General features: G+C 39.4%; 1 protein-coding gene across 1 annotated transcript; it reads right to left on the minus strand.

Annotated features, from left to right (window-relative positions):
- Window positions 1–3954: 3954 nt before the first annotated feature.
- On the minus strand, window positions 3955–16302 carry atxn1l (ataxin 1-like). The gene is made up of 3 exons (XM_079605118.1): window positions 16156–16302; window positions 12368–13440; window positions 3955–6716 (listed from the first exon to the last, which is right to left on the minus strand). Exons 2-3 carry the CDS (start codon window positions 13313–13315, stop codon window positions 5409–5411), a joined length of 2256 nt encoding a protein of 751 aa, XP_079461244.1. The 5' UTR covers window positions 13316–13440; window positions 16156–16302; the 3' UTR covers window positions 3955–5408.
- Window positions 16303–16828: the final 526 nt, after the last annotated feature.

Below are 16828 nucleotides of genomic sequence, written 5' to 3' on the forward strand. Positions count from 1 at the left end.
ATAAAGGAAAAACGCCAGTGTTGTGAAAGTGACAATCTGCCATGTGACCAAAACCTGAATCAGAAATGCAACACACTTTGTTGCAGGCTGGTCTGATTGTGCTTTTGTAAGTATTCCGGGGAAAAAAAATCCCACTTTATTTCAACTAATCCAACTCTTTCCTCATTAAGAATGCATTTCTACCCATGAAACCCTCTGTTTGTCTAGTGTGCAGGCATCCTATTCTTTATAGGGAGATGAAATGCAATGCTGTACTCAATATGTATGCAAAAGCGAGGTATAAAGGACATGATTGGATTAATTCTCTCACATCCATAGAGAGAAGGAAATGCAGAAGCGTAGGAATGTAGCTTAAAATTTATGTGCGGTTACCATTAAATATGCAACGTCAAATTATACAAATCACAGCTTTACAGTGTCACAATTTACAGATTCCCACCCCCACATTGATCTTGCGTCAATTAGCTAAACTATATAGTGCTGTAGGGATGACATTTTTGCCGTCCAAAACCTGGAAACGGGTTAATATTTTAGCACTTCCAGTTCCATAATCCTGAACTAAATGTTTTTTTAAAAATGGGTTTTTGGTTAAAAGCCTGAAATAAAGTCTGTAGTTAACAAGCTCAAGATATTTTCCATGTTTTATTTTACAACATAAAACACATTAGTAATACTCTCATGATTGTTTAAAAAGGTTGATAACAAGTGGGTAAATGGGACTACAGAGGTTGTCGGGGACATTAAACATCCTCAGCCCCTATATAAAAAATAGACAGTCCGAAAATAAAAATAAAAAAAAAATAAAAAAAAGAGTTGTCCGACTCTTAATGGTGGTGACGTTGACGTCATGCGACTGTGGTGTAGATCGTTTATAGCCTACATTTTGTCTTTACTTCTGAGGACTGTATTTATAAAAGTTGTTAATTTGTGAAGATTATCATGATGAACAAAACGTGCAAGAATCATAAATTTTTTGGATCACAGAGCCAAACATTAATCTAGTTTACTACAATAATCCGTTGGGTTTTGTTGAGGGAAACAGGGTGATGCTAACTTCCAGGTTGACCTACAAAAATGTAATCAGTGCAGCACTCTTTTACTAATTTTCTATCATAATATTTCTAATTGTAGGTATTTGGGATGCCATGAAGTTTCAGGCAGAAAGGTTGACGTTGCAGTAGCCTATAGATAGGATCAAAATGGCCCTCAACAGTACGGAATGATTTTAAAGCCAGCGAGATTGATATACGACATGTGATGACAGTAAGAGCAAAGTGGACATGCAAATCTCCCAGAGAACAGAGCTTAATAAGACAGACCAGAGTAAAGTTAAGACATTGGGAAGGCACAAACATAGCGTCAACTCTTCTTGGTTACAGTGCACAGGATAGTAGCTCAGTTCTTAATGAAAGCGAACTCAGTCCATCTCCGCCATGAAGGTTGCATGAGGGAGATTTCATCTCCACGAGAGATGGCTGGTAAGGCAGTGCATTTGAGAAGACAAGAGAACAGTGCACCATTGCTGACAAAAAATCTAATAAAAAAAATACAGCACCAAACTAGCAACACAAGATAAGCTTCAAGTTATGTGATTTGGTAGTCACATAGGCCTAACTGATTACTACCATAAAGGTCACCAAGCCTGCGGGTTACTAGAGAAAATACAGAATGTGCAACAATATCGAAATGTTTACTTGCAGCAGACGATCTGGTGAGTGTTGAAACTGCATTACGCATAGGTTGCTGACTGAGTCTCTACTGCATAGCTCATGCTAAAGCTGTATCTTTCTGCTATTTCGAGTCAAGTATTGCTTCATGTCAAATGTAATACTTAAAACAATGGAACAGGTCCTAAATTTGAATAACAAATCCCCACTCTTATCAAATTTCCCTATGTGTGAACCTAACAACATGAAACCAGTCAAAGTTGGTCTCCCAAGCCAGTTGACCAGCTGTTCAAAACAGCTTTAAAACCAGCAAACCATACGCACTTGACCAGGCTGAAGACTAGCAGACCAGATTAGGCGGGTTTAAGATGTTTTTCCCAGTCAGGAACATACTAAATTTGTGTCTGCAAGGCCTTGGATGACAGTTGTGACCCTTTTGGGCAGCTCACTCTCCACAGTTAAGTGAACAATATTGAAGTGTCCTCTGTGAACTATCTTAAAGGGGTCCAATGTGCCACCGAAACATTCTGGGACAAAGGGGAAAGAGCAAGGAAGAAATAACATGAACTAGATTTGAGACCAGATTATAAATAGCATGAAAGTGGGACTCCTTTTAAGAGGGAACAGGATGTCTCCAAACAAAACAACAGATGAAATACAACAGATGATGCTCATGAAATGCTTCATAAACAACTAATGGATTTGAACCAATGTTAGTTGATCAAAACCAAATACTGTTATAGTCGATACACACATTGCCATTTCTTCATTTTGTCTGAATCAGACTTGTTGGTAAACAAGGTGGGTTTATACTAGGGCAAACGGTTATGGGGCCCACTAAGTGTACCCACATAATTTGTCCTGTGTGTTCAATCGATTAACCCTTCTTTATACCTCTTCCGAACTTCTCTTTAACATTAGAGGTTTTAGAACTGCACAGACATGTGGTATCATTGAGGTTGATGCAGTCTGGAGGAAGTCTAAATCTAACTAGTCAAATGCTAGCGCTACATTTATATAAAATATATATATTATTATTTTACCTAAAAGAAAAAAAAACGCTCCTCTTAAAGCCTTGAGTGATAGTGAGAGTGCAAAAACTGTTAAATTAAATCATGGCCCAAACAGAGACGGCCCAGCAATGCCAAGAGCCAACAACGCAGAGAAATACCAAAAGGTCTCATGAAAGAACTTGAGCCAAAATGGAAACGAAAAATTGCACCTGACAAGTAGTAAGTGGAGGCAAAACATTGAGGGGGAAACAAAGAAACATTACAAAAACAACAACAGCAAAAGGAAAAGTGGGAATGTCAGGCTCTTTTCTGGAATGCTGTTTTGAAACTAAACACAATCTTCCTAATGTTTATATTATTTGGTCTAATTGCACTTAAGTCATGATTTCATCCATCTGAAAATGTTCAGTAACTACGAAAAGTGAAACTGCAGCATTTTCTGTTGGCTAATGTGTAAACAGTGTCAACCTTGCCTGTCAGTTTCTCGTGAGCCAAAAACCACCAACAAAACTGAATACTTCAAAAAGAACACAAACATTTTCCCTTCATTATAAAACAAAACAAACAAACATTAAAACACATAATATCTGATTCCTGTTAAAGAGTCAGTGTGAATCATTTGAACTTATCTGTGCAATACCAGACCTGCAGTACAAGTTTTAAAAATCACTCGTGGGTTATATTGCCAAGAAGAGAAGAGAACGCAATACTGTACAAGAGTTCACCAATTACAGAAACCAAAGAAGAAACCATAAAAACCTCAGCAGAGATTTGAATTAGAAACTATATTAATAAAGCTCTTTCCTCTTTCAAGATGAGTTTACGGTTCAACACTGGTCCTAACCAGGCATGACGTGATAAGTTTCCAGTGATGAGTAATTTGTCCGTCCAAACTGAAAGCAAAAATACTGCACCCTGTGTCAAAAAAACCTATGGAAGGATTTTGGACCAATGAGATTTCACGTTAGTTACCGAGCACAATACCACAAAAACAGAAATCTGCAAAATTGATAGCCAAAAGAGTCCTGTTGCTTGTCGCTTTTTGCAGACACACCAGAATGTAACTCATGCATCACTCGTTTTATCATATCATACCTGGTTAGGACATAATTTAAGGTAGACCAAGGTCTTTTTATAAATAGCAAGAGCTGACCCTGAATATCCTAATCAGCGGGTGTTTCAGAAAAGCCCCATTTTGAGGTGTGGTTTCATATGTCATCTCTGAAGACACTACTGGTCAGACAGAAAATCTGCCTAAAAGAAAGAGGTGTTTTAGGGGTAATTGCATGCTTGAAATGAACTCCTGTAGTAACTGTTAGAGTGAGTATTATCACAAAGTAAAACTGCATTATCTTAGAAAATCAAGAGAAGTGCAGGAAAAGGTCTTTACATACAGACTGCAAACGCTGCACATAGAAAAATCTAAATACAAGGAGTAATCTATCCTGTACGGGATTAAAAAACAACAACAACAAAAAAACATGAAAAACAACTATTGCTTTGATTTTGATAACTGAGCAGGGTCAGTCCACACCCAACAGCAGTGAATCTACACTTGTCTGTGCTCAACGCTTCCAATGGGACGATTTCATTTAAACCTGCATTCTTCAGAGCAATAATCCATTTCCACAGGAACAAGCCGTTCGCAAACGACTAGAACCTGTTCCACATTTGGTCTCAGCTTCGCAAGCACGGCTGATTTTGGCTGACACTACATGTTGTCTCCAGGAAATAGGACACAACAATGTAGGATTAAAAAAAGAAGTTAATTATCAGACTGAAGGATGCTTCCAACCATGAGGTACTATTTCGAGGCGTTTTCCTAGGCCAGCCTTACTAGGAAATGATAACTCCAATGGGTTGAGGAGGAGCGATCACATTGAAACTGGAATGCAGACTCAGAGCCACTGCTGAATCAAAACTAAAAACCTCTGACGAGTCGTTAATGCAACTGTTAAGATGCGTGTGAGACTTCATCTGGAAATAGTTCCTGATTGTAGAAAGATTGTTGGATCAATTGATTGATGTGACGATGCTGGGCAACTGTTCTCAAACTCCAGACTAGAAAGTAGTCCTCAGCAGAAGCACCCTGAGAAGAGGCAGGGAGAGGAGGAGAGTGTAGGAAAGTGAGGACAAACACACCTCTAGAGAGAGACGCATTAAAAACTGTCCAAGTTTTAAGATCTTAGCCAATAAAAGCCTGGCAGCGCAACAAGGGAAACAGTCAGTGTTTAGAGAGAAAATGCCTGTCTTTTAGGGAAAAAAAGTTGTTGAGCAATCTATCCTCTTTCGTCCATCTTCAAAATATATAATTATTATTGTAAAGGCTTGTCAAGACTCTATGGCTGTATCCCATTCTTATCCCTGGCCTTTCTGAAATAAACATCTACTTGAGGAACTGCAAGATATCTTTATGCAAGTGATCACTGCCAAAACATGATAGTTCACCCACAGGAACACGCAGACGATGCAGGCTTTGGTACGTGATTTACCAGATAAAGCTGCCCATGCAGATCATTGCGAACTCTGACTATGACCTGGCAAAATAAGTCCTCTGCTCGAGACCAGAACCGAAAAGAACTGGAGAAGGGGGTAGCAGGGGGAATCTTCCAATATGTGCAAAATCTCAAACATTCTGAGGCTACATTCTCTCTCCCTCCGACCACGCTCCCTCTTTCACATCCGACTGACACTTCACTCCCAAAGACAATCTCTTTTGTGTTTGCTGCTACTTGCCGGCGTTCGAGCGCCCCTCGATGGATAGCTTGACCTCCTGAGGGATGAATGATGGCCGAGAGGAGCCAGAGGTGGCAACTGAGGCTAAACTTCCATCCTCATTCTTGATGTTATATCTTTGGAAGCCAGGGGCAGACCAGCGCCTCTGGGACGCCCCTATGGAGGCGGCTCCCGCTCCGGTTCCCGGTGGAGCATGACTCTCAGTGTGCAAATAGTAGTTGCTCTGGCTCCGAGTGTGCTCTGCTGAAGTCCTGTTCGGTCTGGGGGACACATCGATGTGTCGAGGACCCCCGACCTGCATGGGCTCTTCCTTGTCCCTGTCCCTCTCTCTGTGGATGCGCTCCATCTTTAATTGGTTTGGTGGCCGAGGGGTGTGCTGGGGCGCAGGGGGGCCCATGGGCTGAGGAGGGGCTCCTGACGTGGAGTTGGCTTTGGTGGGAGTCCGGGCCTGCAGTTGCTGCGTTGGTTTCTGCTGCAACGTGGCTTGTTGCTGCAGCGTCACGGACACGCAGACGTCGCCCACTTGCAGATGGTGGCAGTTGAGACCGTACAGTTGGGCAGTCCCCTCAGGGCTACAGGACGACCAGCCCTGTCCGAAAACGAAAAACGGATGTTCGGGGGGAACATCTATAGTCACTTTGCTCTGCTGCTCCCCTACATTGAAATGCAGCGCGATTAGACCGGGCCGCTGACTAGCGCGGATATCCACCACCATGCTCGAGTCAATCTTCAGTCCACCGCTAACTTCTGCACTCCGCACAAAGTCCTGAGTCTGCAGATCCTCCACACGCTTGAGCTCTCCGGTAGCCAACTGGATGATGGCACCCTTCATGAAGTGCGACGGGCCGGTGGGAGCCAGCAGAGGACCCTGTGGTAAAGCACCAGGAGCTTGAGTGGGAAGCTGCTGGGAGGGCTGCTGACTGTGTTGGGGAGGCAGCTCTGCCACCGCCCGCTCTGGGAGACACGCTACTGCGTCCATGGCTTTTGTATATGTAGCGGGAGAAGTAACGATGGCTGCTGAGGGCACATCGTTGGATTGATAATGCTGCTGCTGTTGGTGATGATGGTAGTCCAGAGGCAAGAAAACAGGTTGCCCATTGGCCAAGATCACGGCATGACCTTGTTGAACGATATGCTGCTGATGAGCTCTGGATTCAGCAGGATTTAATGCATATGCTGTTCTGACTTCGCTCTCTCGACTCCTCTGAGAGCTTTGAGAAAGGTTCAGAGGGACATGTGCTGCTTCCTTGCGACTCATGCCATGGACAGGAGAAGCCAGTCGTCCAACCACCTGCTGGACCTACAAATGAAATGACAAAATTATAGTCAGAAAAATCAAATTCTTTAAATGGAAGTTTATTGAATATTTAGACAAAATATTTGTAAAAATCGTAATAAAAAAGCTTTGCATGCGTGTTTTAGTTTAGTATCATATTTGATACATCTGAAATGTATGGCTCATATAGCAATGATATAGGAGAATGTGGATCTTTCAGACAAGGAGGAAAAATGGAGCAAAAATATTAAATTTGGTGCAGATGATTTGTTTATATTGCCAAAAAGTCAGATTAAAAATTCTGATAGCTTGTAATGTAAATCAATGAGAATTTTATAACAGTTCAGCAGAATATTTGCATAAAATGCAAATAAATATCAGTTGTCACAATATCTCCCAATAATATCCTAGTGAGGCAATATTTAAATGCTTTGTTTTAAGTTTTTTTTTTTTATTGTGGGTTATTGTGTGCAAACATATAATGCAATGCAATACAGTGATAAAGAGACGAACAAATAAACGTTCCTCAAAATCCTGATGTATCATTTGACACATTTTAACACGATTTTTCTTCAAATGAGGGATACTTAAATAAAACTCAGTTGCTTGGAATATAAAAATATAGGCATAAAGGTTATTCTTACGTTTACTTTATAATAATAAGTAGATTTCACAGCAATAAGACAAATTTACCACAACCTGAAAGGGAACGTTGTTATAATTAGCCTATACTAAAATGCATTTTACTTGCAAAAGAAGCATGTACTATCAATCAGACGACGGAAGGCATGTAGTAGATTGTGATTGTGTCACAGGATTTTCAGCAAAGCTGATCATGGTGATAATTTAAAGGCCTTGGATATGCAAGTATCAAATATGGGACAGTAGGCTGTATAGAGATAGAATGGACATTTGGATGGAAGTTCCTTTTTTTATTTTTTATAAAGCACCATAAGCTGAATAGTGACAAATGAAAGGTGAGACTTGCCTCAAGACTTGTCACAGCAGATTCGGCTGAGTATAAATCAAAAACCAATCTCTGTTGTTTATAAGTAGTAGCCTGAGTTACTCAATCCTCAACACACCCAAAGCAGCTAATAAAGGAAGGAAGTGGTGTAAACTGAAGCTGACTCACAAGAATTGCCCCAAAAAAGGAAAAACTCAATACATTAAGTAGAGATAAAGCCGGAGACATTTAAAATATTACTCTGTGGGGGTCCAGATTATGTTAAAATATTTTTACAATATTAAATCAAGTTCGAGGAAAAGTCTGACATTGCAAAACATTACAGTGCGTAGTTGCACTCCAAGTGAACCTTACTGGTTGTATAATAATCAGGTTGTAGCAGGTAATAATTAGTTCAACAAAGAAACCTGATTTTCAACTTCTATTCAAATGTGGATAGATACCTGGGAAGTTGTAACAATAACATGTTCAGTGCGGTATTGATATTAACTAAAACTAAAAATTCAGTAATTGATCTAAATATTAGATGAAAAACAAACAAACAAACAAAAAAAGTATGCTAAAATTAAACCTAAAAACAAAAGCCAACTCAAAACATTATACTATGATAGTATATAAATAATAATAATAAAAATAAACTGGTACAGCGGGATCCAAAAATCTGAAACCACACCTTCAAACATTTAGAATGAAAGATTTAAACATGAACAAACCCCGGCAAATTAATTAATTATTATATAATTTACAAATTACAATACAAAATGTGTGTTATTTGTTTAATGGGGTTCTCTTCATATATACACGATTAAAAGGTGCAGTAAGTAATTTTCTGAGAAACGCTATTGAAAATTTAAATCAACACCTAAACAAACAATTTTGTGAATGTATGCTAGATGTCTGAAAATGTGTGCTGAAAATTGTGTGTTTGTATATAGTCCTGGTTGTGTAAATGGGAGGAAAAAAAACAATGTGGATTGGCAGTAGGGGGCGTATACACTCATGGTGGGGGAAGAGAGTGAGTGAGCGAGTAGGACAGAAAGAGAAAGAGAGATGGCTGAGATATTACCAAACAGGAAAAGGTCTGGAGAATATAATTGGAAGGAGGGTTACGATCAGATAAGAGCTTTAGGACCCACATTAATATTGGAAAGCTTTCCAGCGCTGGAGAGACGTTAGAGAGTAGCGGTGGGGGAAAAAATATATTCTGTTCAGTATCGCAATATTTTGCGCACGCAATTATATGGATACAGTAGCGCAAGGTATTGCAATATTTAATTATAAAATTATCTGTTTTACTTTCGGGTTTTCACCGAGTTTACTCTGATCATTTACATTTGCGTATTACATCCACAAGGTGGTGCTTGTTGCGGTGCTTTGTTGTCTTGCATTCAACAGCAAATGAAAATGGCTTCACCATAACAACCGGTTGTACACGACGCTCCGTCTTCTTTCAAATCGAAAGTGTGGGTAAATTTAGTTTTTTATCAAGGAGATATAGTAACAGCCCAGAGGAGCACTTTAACATTTGAGCATATTGACCAACTCCTTTTTCTAAACAAAAATGCCAATATTCCCAAATTAATTTTGGTTGATGACCTTGCAACCAACAGGACTGGAATCTAGCGCAGTACACATTGTTTGCTTATTTTTCTCAATTTGATTGAAGCTCTAAGTTACTCTTATTTATATGATTATTCTCAGGTTTATGTTACTCTATGTCTGCTTTATGTTACTCTATTGTATTAAAAAAATTCAATGTGCACATGTGCTGGAAGCTCACCATTCATGAGAGGTCTCCTATTCAAAAAATAATTACGTCCTGTCCTGTAATAAGGTCCTGTGTCCTGAATGTTCAAGGACAAAGTTAGAGTACCCTCCTACATTTCTGCACTTCAGTTAATGTGCAGAAGATCATGTTCACAGAATTAAATGTGACATTTGAAGTGAGTTGAGCAGTCTTATTTTCCTCATTTTTTGTAATGCCTTTGAATAATATGGGGGACATGAAACGCAATATATCGCAGAATCGAATCGCAATATGTTAAGAATCGTGACCAAAATATCGCAATACTATCGAATCGTCACATTTTTGCCAATTCCCACCCCTACTAGAGAGAGGGAAGGCCTGAAATATGACGCCGAGGTTCCTTTGTTTCTGCTCGACACGTGAGCAACATTGTTTTTTGCTATGTTTCACAAAACCAAGGTATGCTGTTGAATCACAGCTGATTCATCCATTGCATGAGCTGTCTAATGTGTAATGGGTATTGTTAAGGTTTTAACGGTGTTACTACTCATCGATCTGGTACTTTAACAGTATTCTTATCGGTTCGTTTTTTTATATTTAAAAAAAAAGGGGGGGAAATTTAGAACATAATATTGCTTTATATTTTGAAATGTAAAATAAATATCTATAGCAAAAGAAAAAGCAATGCTTTAACAAAACAAATAAAACATGTATGTTATGCAGAAGGGTGCAGGCTTTTGTGTTTTATATACAGAAGACATAGGACCCCAAAAACAAATTACAAACACACGGTCAAACAAAATAAGTATACATTAAAACAAATATACAAATTATATACCCAGGGCTTTAATTTCAGTAATGTCTACTGACATTACTGTTCAGGTGAGTAACATGGGCTAAAAAGACATCTAATAAAGTAATCAAATGTAAAATAACACTGCGTGCATAGTTTATCATAGATAGACTAAAGCTTATAAAAGCCAAAATTATTCATTCAAGAGCTGTGACTGATTTTCTCTTTGCCTTTTGTTGTTTGATTGACATTAATGGAGCAATCGTCAGCAGGTTTATTAGACCGCTGCCTCAGTCTTTAAGACCAAATGCATATCTAATCATTATTATACACACCATATTTTCTACCAACTATTTATTTGGTGCTTTTAGTAGCTTTTTATTATCAAACGCGTCCAGAAGTTTAGCAACAGTAGAGACTGCATTTTACAACAATCACCGATCGTGCAGATTCTGACGTTACGTTTGGGTTAAGGAGAAATGTCAGTGCACCGCTGTGAAAGGAAAGGAAGTTGCGCTAGACAGAATGCGGATACAGTTTTTAATGGTTTTACCTCAAATATCTTATCATTGAAAGCCAAAATCTAAAATAAAATTAGTTTAATATCAAAGATCTTGAGTGTAACCATACGTTTGAATGTTTAGTTCTGTCCTCATCGTCACTCATTATGCAGGGCTGTTGTGTTGTGCGCGCCGTGACTCCGCGTGAAAGATCTCTCACACACACACAGACACACTCTCTCTCTCTTTAGCAAAAATGCATCACAGACAAATGGTTCAATATTATTATATATAGAAGTGGCTGGCGAGATTAAATTAGCAAGATAATGTATTAATGGCAATAATAAATAGCACGTGTACTTTCTTCATTTCTCCAGTACCGACAGCAGAACCGATAACGTCCGAGTTTATCGATCCAGCGGTCTTTCATAATTCAGCACCGGGGCCCGTTTAATACCGGGTTTCGGGACCCATGCGCCAGCTGTTATTGGTTGCCTGTGTTTAATAAGGTGTTCGCTATTTAGGGGGCGGAGAAATGAAGGGACGGGTGTTTGTGTGAGTGTCGATTTCATATATCCAACAATGTTTCTCATAAATCGCTTACTGCACCTTTAAACAAAGATCTGATCTCAATATAGGTCAAAATTATAGACTGGCCACCATTTTTAATCAGCTTTTCTGCAGTGCACTAAATAGTCCTGTGATGTGGCAAATTACTGTTCAATAAAAAGAAATCCAAATTGACCACATTATTTACTTAGAAGACTTCCCGTGATATTGTAATAACTTGCTCTTCTTCTGAAATTACTTCCCCTTTTCAAATAGCTATTTAGGCATTGCTTTAGCAAACCCACATTCTGACATGTAACACCCACTATCCAATCAGTTTCCGATTATAGCATGCCAGAAATTGCTGTCACATGTCATGTCATCAACCCATCTGCAACTCTTTTTATAAATTGTAGTAAAACAGAAGGTCAAATACGTGATTGTTTCATTCAGCAATCAGCAGCAGTTTTAATTAGCTGACATTAGCAATAATTTTTTTTACAAAATCATATTTGTGTTCTAAAATCACCTATTATGCTTTTAAAAACTGCCTCGCATACATGGCACATTACATGTGCTTTCTCTTTTTTTAAGCCACAGCATCGAAACGATTGAATTTGAGTGAAAAACCACAGACCTTCAATAACCCACTTTCTTTTAACAGACCCTTTTAACATTAGTCGTCAGTTGGGTAAACTTCTATAGTGGTGAACAGGAGATGACAGAAAAAAATATATAATTTTTGCATTACCATTTGCTACAAAAGCAAAATAAAACATCCGTGATAGCGTTTTCATGACTTTCCAAAAGATGGAAAAGTATCGAGAGTGGTTACGTTGGTCAGAAATTTGTCATCAGATCAGTCCCCCAGCCGTTGTATTATAAACACCGTCGCAGCAGTGTTAATTCCTTTTTTTTTTTGGTAATTTAATGCTAAGGTAATATAAGACAATGCATAGTGTCATACATGTGTATAATTTTGTTTGTTTGTGTGGAATTGTGGAACTGCAAAGTCTGAGAAAAAGGTCAATTTCTAAAACTCTCTAGTAAACCTTCAGCAAGACATTTTACATACTTTAACACATTAATCCTATAATAGTAAACCGTCTGTCCCCTTACCTCGAGATCAGTGTCTGGCGTGCTTCTCTGTCCTGGAGACATTCTGCCCTCCAGCCTGCGGCTTTTCAAGCTCTTGTCTTGATGGGACTCCTGCAGCAGCCGTGCACTTCTGACCGAATAACCTGCATCTAGATGGCTCTCCCTGCCCCCGTGGTCTCGGTCCCCACCATTCAGCTCCCTTTCCTGCTCTAGGGCTCGTTGAGGTTGGACGCCCCTGACGGCGGGGTGGTAGTACACAGGCACGCCTCTCGGGCTGTGCTCCCCGGCAGGTAACATCCCTACAGTCCCCGCTTGTGTCGCCGCCTGCTCAGACGGGAGCATCAGAGGCGCTGTCATTTTGGTGTACGCGTGGGTCGAGACCTGCTGCTGCTGCTGATGGGACGAGACCACTCCTTCCTGAATCACTGATTGGTATGGAACTAGGTGCGGCTGGGGAACAAATCCCGTAGGCACGCCGTAGGGAACCGCAGTCGCGTACGGAGAGCTGACAAACTGCAAGGAGGAGTGCGGGATCTGGGCGTAGCCGAGCGGAGGGTAGGGAACACTAGTATGCTGTAACACCGAGGAAGGAACGGTGTAGGCAGGAGAAATGTGGCTAAGAACAGGCGAGTAGGTGCCAGCGGGCAAAGCTACTTTATAGAGCATGCTATACTGATCCATGGGTAACCCGATGAGACCCTCAGTACCCTCCACCCCATAATGCACGCTCGGCTGGGCTCGCACCCACTCGCCACTACCGCTTTGGGCTTCTCCGCTCACTCCAGAGCTTTGTGAAGACGGGCCATCCTCTCCTCCTCCTCCACTCCCAATTCCACTGCCTCCCGCTCCGCCGCTGATGCTACTGCTGCTGCTGTTGTTGTTGGTGGAGGTGTTGTTGTTGTTGTTAACAGGGAGGTCCCGCTTTTTGGGAGGGAGGCACTCCTGGTTGCGCTCGTGGACTGGCTTCATGGTGACTCGGGATGAGAATGGGCGCTGTTACTGAACAGAGGAAGGGACAAAGCCTGACAGCCGCGGAAATAGCACCACTGGAATCAGCTCTGAGAACCTCCCGCTGGCCTCTTCCATCACCTTACCTAAATGCATAAAGAAATTATGTATAAATAAATATAAACAACATATTTAAACTAATGATGTATAGGCTGAACATACTGAGCAAGCCAATAAAATGGCTGGTTTAGACAACTGTGCCAACTAATCAATTAAAGAATGTGGACAATCTGCCAAAAGTAATTTTCAAACTCTGCATATATATAAATTGCTATAATATTTTTGGTGAATATTGCTACTTATAAGCAACAGTAAATATTTTCAAATATGTATTACATAGCATAGTATACTTTGCATTTCACGTTTTCACGGAAATTAATTTTGGGCGTAATCTTTCTCCATGTTACTTGCTCCCAGATCTCCCCGTTTATTTGTCAGTTTGAAACAATCAACATTTAATCTACCCTTTAGATTTATTAGTTGCAGCCAAGTTTGATTCAATTCAGATTATTTGGACAATATACACACAGTTTTACAATTTATGTGCCAAAACTGATTATTGTTGAGCCATTAATTAAACAACCATAATATAATATAATACAAGTGTTGTTATTGATAACCATTTTTTATAGTTTCGGTTTTCATAAATAAAGATAAAGTTAAATTAAAGTATAAATAAAAAACTGAGCCAAAACTAAAATATTACAATATTTAAGAACATTACAAAACCTTTGAAAACCAGACAAAATGCCATTTTTTAGGCATGACTTGTCATTTATATTCTAGAGAAAAATGTGGAAGTCTCTTTGAGTAACTTTAACCACAGACCTGCTTTACTCATTCATCAAGAGCCACTTTTCTAAAAAACCCATTGGAAATTACCAAGGAAATCCACAAATGCCCCTTCCAGTTTGGCCTAAAAACAACGTCGAGGATACTAGAAAGCAAAATACGAGCATCATGACAAACACCACTTAACCTCAGAGCAGTTAAAGGGAAATTTTGCAAATTCCCATTTACAGATAAGCGAAATCATTCAAAATGCAAGATTTATCACATTTTACCATGTTTTATTTTAATTCGTAATGTTGACATCATACTCTAAAAAACTACAACTGTTATTACTAAAACCTTTTAATAGTATTTCAAAGCTTATTCCAATAATATTTAACCTTATATCTCACAGATATAAGTGCAGTAGCAGCCATAATAGTTAATAGAATTAGGCCTAAAAGATAAAGCACTTTCTTCCAGGCTAAGGCCGGTGACACACTGGATGCGTGGCGTGAGCGTCTCAGCTGCGTGGCGTGTCCGTTTTTATTTCGGCTCCCATGTTAACAGGTTAGAGCTTGCAGACTGCCTGCGTGAGACGCGCGTCTCAGGCGCGGCATGAGCCGCGCGGAAAACGCGTGCATGCTAGAAATAGAACCGACGCCTATTTTTCACGCGACACGCAAGCGTGTTGGAAGCGTTTCCAGGCAAAATTGAATAGGAAAACATGTTTATATGTCATTTTGTACACAATTACATATTAATTAATGACATTTTAATGTTTGAAAGTCTATAGGTTGACATAAATTCAGATATAAATGTAATAAAAAAAATAAATAAAAAAAAATCGATTTTCAAATATTGCACCTGTCAAACATAGTCCATTTTTGAAAATCTGATTTTGGAAGGTGAAGGTGTGTGAAAAAAGTTGAAACTGTTGTCGTGAAGACAAGAGCCTGTCGGCGGCCTCCCTCTGTCACCTACAGCAGCAGCAGCGCGCCAGCGCCGCGTCAGGCACGTTTCGTGTAAAGACACAGAAAACGCGACGCATCCGCCACGCAGCTGACACGCAACAGAAACGCCACGCATCCAGTGTGTCACCGGCCTACTGTGTTGAACCCATGATGCCTCTGTGATTCATACACGCCAGATTCAATAAAGGCTGAAAGTGCAGAAATAGAAGGAGCCTAAACCATTTCTAAACCACCATAGTTCTCATTTTTAGTGTGATGTCTAACATTTGGTATATTTCACATTAATACAAATCTAGGCGTATTATGTGTTTAGAGCAGACTTCAAATATCATACATAAATACACGACAGACCCAAATACAAACATACCCGCGTAAAACAAGGCAATAAATGCCCCAGAAAATCAATTCTAGGCGCAATTTTCCTCCGTAGTAAAAGTAGATTTCTGCTACTACATGCCAGGTGGATAAAAAGCACCGCCACCTTTCTAAATATAACGTTAGTAATCTCTAATTTTAATAGGCAATTTCATAAATAAAAAAGCAGTCACCGAATCGTTTGCTTAAACGAAAAGTTTCCATGAAACGGAAACTTCGCCTGTCTACATTATCCTGACACTATTAAACTGAAAAAGACAAAGAAAGGCGTAATAAAAACATTAAAAGACAAAAAATAACGTACAAATTTGATGTTTTGGGTGTTAGTAATCCCTGTCAGGATTGACATCGCGCTGAAGTGAATCGTGGCACGAGACACTAGTGATGTTTTCATCAAGACTCAAGCGTTAGCCAGCTGCTATTAAAGCCTTTAACTTCACTAGCCAGACGTTTCACACGGGCAATATAATCAATATTTTGCATAGAAACAGTTTGGTGCGTTCGCTTCATTTCGTCCAGCCAAAAACTTTGGTAGTCAACGCATGTTTGAAACTAAAGCAGGACTAAATGAAAGGCTGGGATTTCCACCGGACCGCCGCTAACGAGCTAATCGCTCTTCCCACATACTCAAACCGCCGCTCCTTTACCCGCACGCAAACGCCCTGCGACACAAACACTCACCTCCGCATAGCATCGTGTAGACGACGGGAAAAATAGAGACTCTCGGTGGAGTTCGTGTAATAAATCAATGGTGAAATATGGGCTGGTGATATCTACCCATTCCAGAGGCCAGCAGACTGAAGCCCAGCGGCGCGAGCTGATGACGTCATGGAGGAGTTGATCCGCCGCTTCGTTTCAGCAGAAACATTTCAGTTTTTAGGGGAAGTTTATGGGTTGTAGCTTTATATATATATACATATTAGGGCTGTTAAACGATTAATCGCGATTAATCGCATCTAAATTAAAAGTTTGTGTTAACATAATAAATGTGTGTGTGTGCTGTGTATAATTATTTTATCTATTTCACACACATGTTTGTATATATTTAAGAAATATTTGCATGTATATACTGTATATATATTTATATATTATATATAAATTATAAATATTTTATATATAAATAACACATTTTTCTTAAATATATACATGAACGTGTGTGTATTTATATATAAAATAATTATACACAGTACACACACATTTATTATGTAAACACAAACTTTTATTTTGGATGCGATTAATCGTTTAACAGCCCTATATATATATATATATATATATATATATATATATATATATATATATATATACTCATACTCATATCACACTCATATTATAGCATATAAATAAATATATAGCA

This window comes from Phoxinus phoxinus, assembly GCF_949152265.1.
Source record: "Phoxinus phoxinus genome assembly, chromosome: 2".
Lineage (NCBI taxonomy): Eukaryota > Metazoa > Chordata > Actinopteri > Cypriniformes > Leuciscidae > Phoxinus > Phoxinus phoxinus.

What these genes read in the sequence shown, in the direction of transcription:
- atxn1l (XM_079605118.1), bottom strand. Translation starts at nt 13,315, where the DNA reads ATGAAGCCAGTCCACGAGCGCAACCAGGAGTGCCTCCCTCCCAAAAAG. An exon ending in CGCCAGACACTGATCTCGAG is followed by an intron (nt 6,717 to 12,367) that starts GTAAGGGGACAG and finishes TTTCATTTGTAG; the next exon opens with GTCCAGCAGGTGGTTGGACG.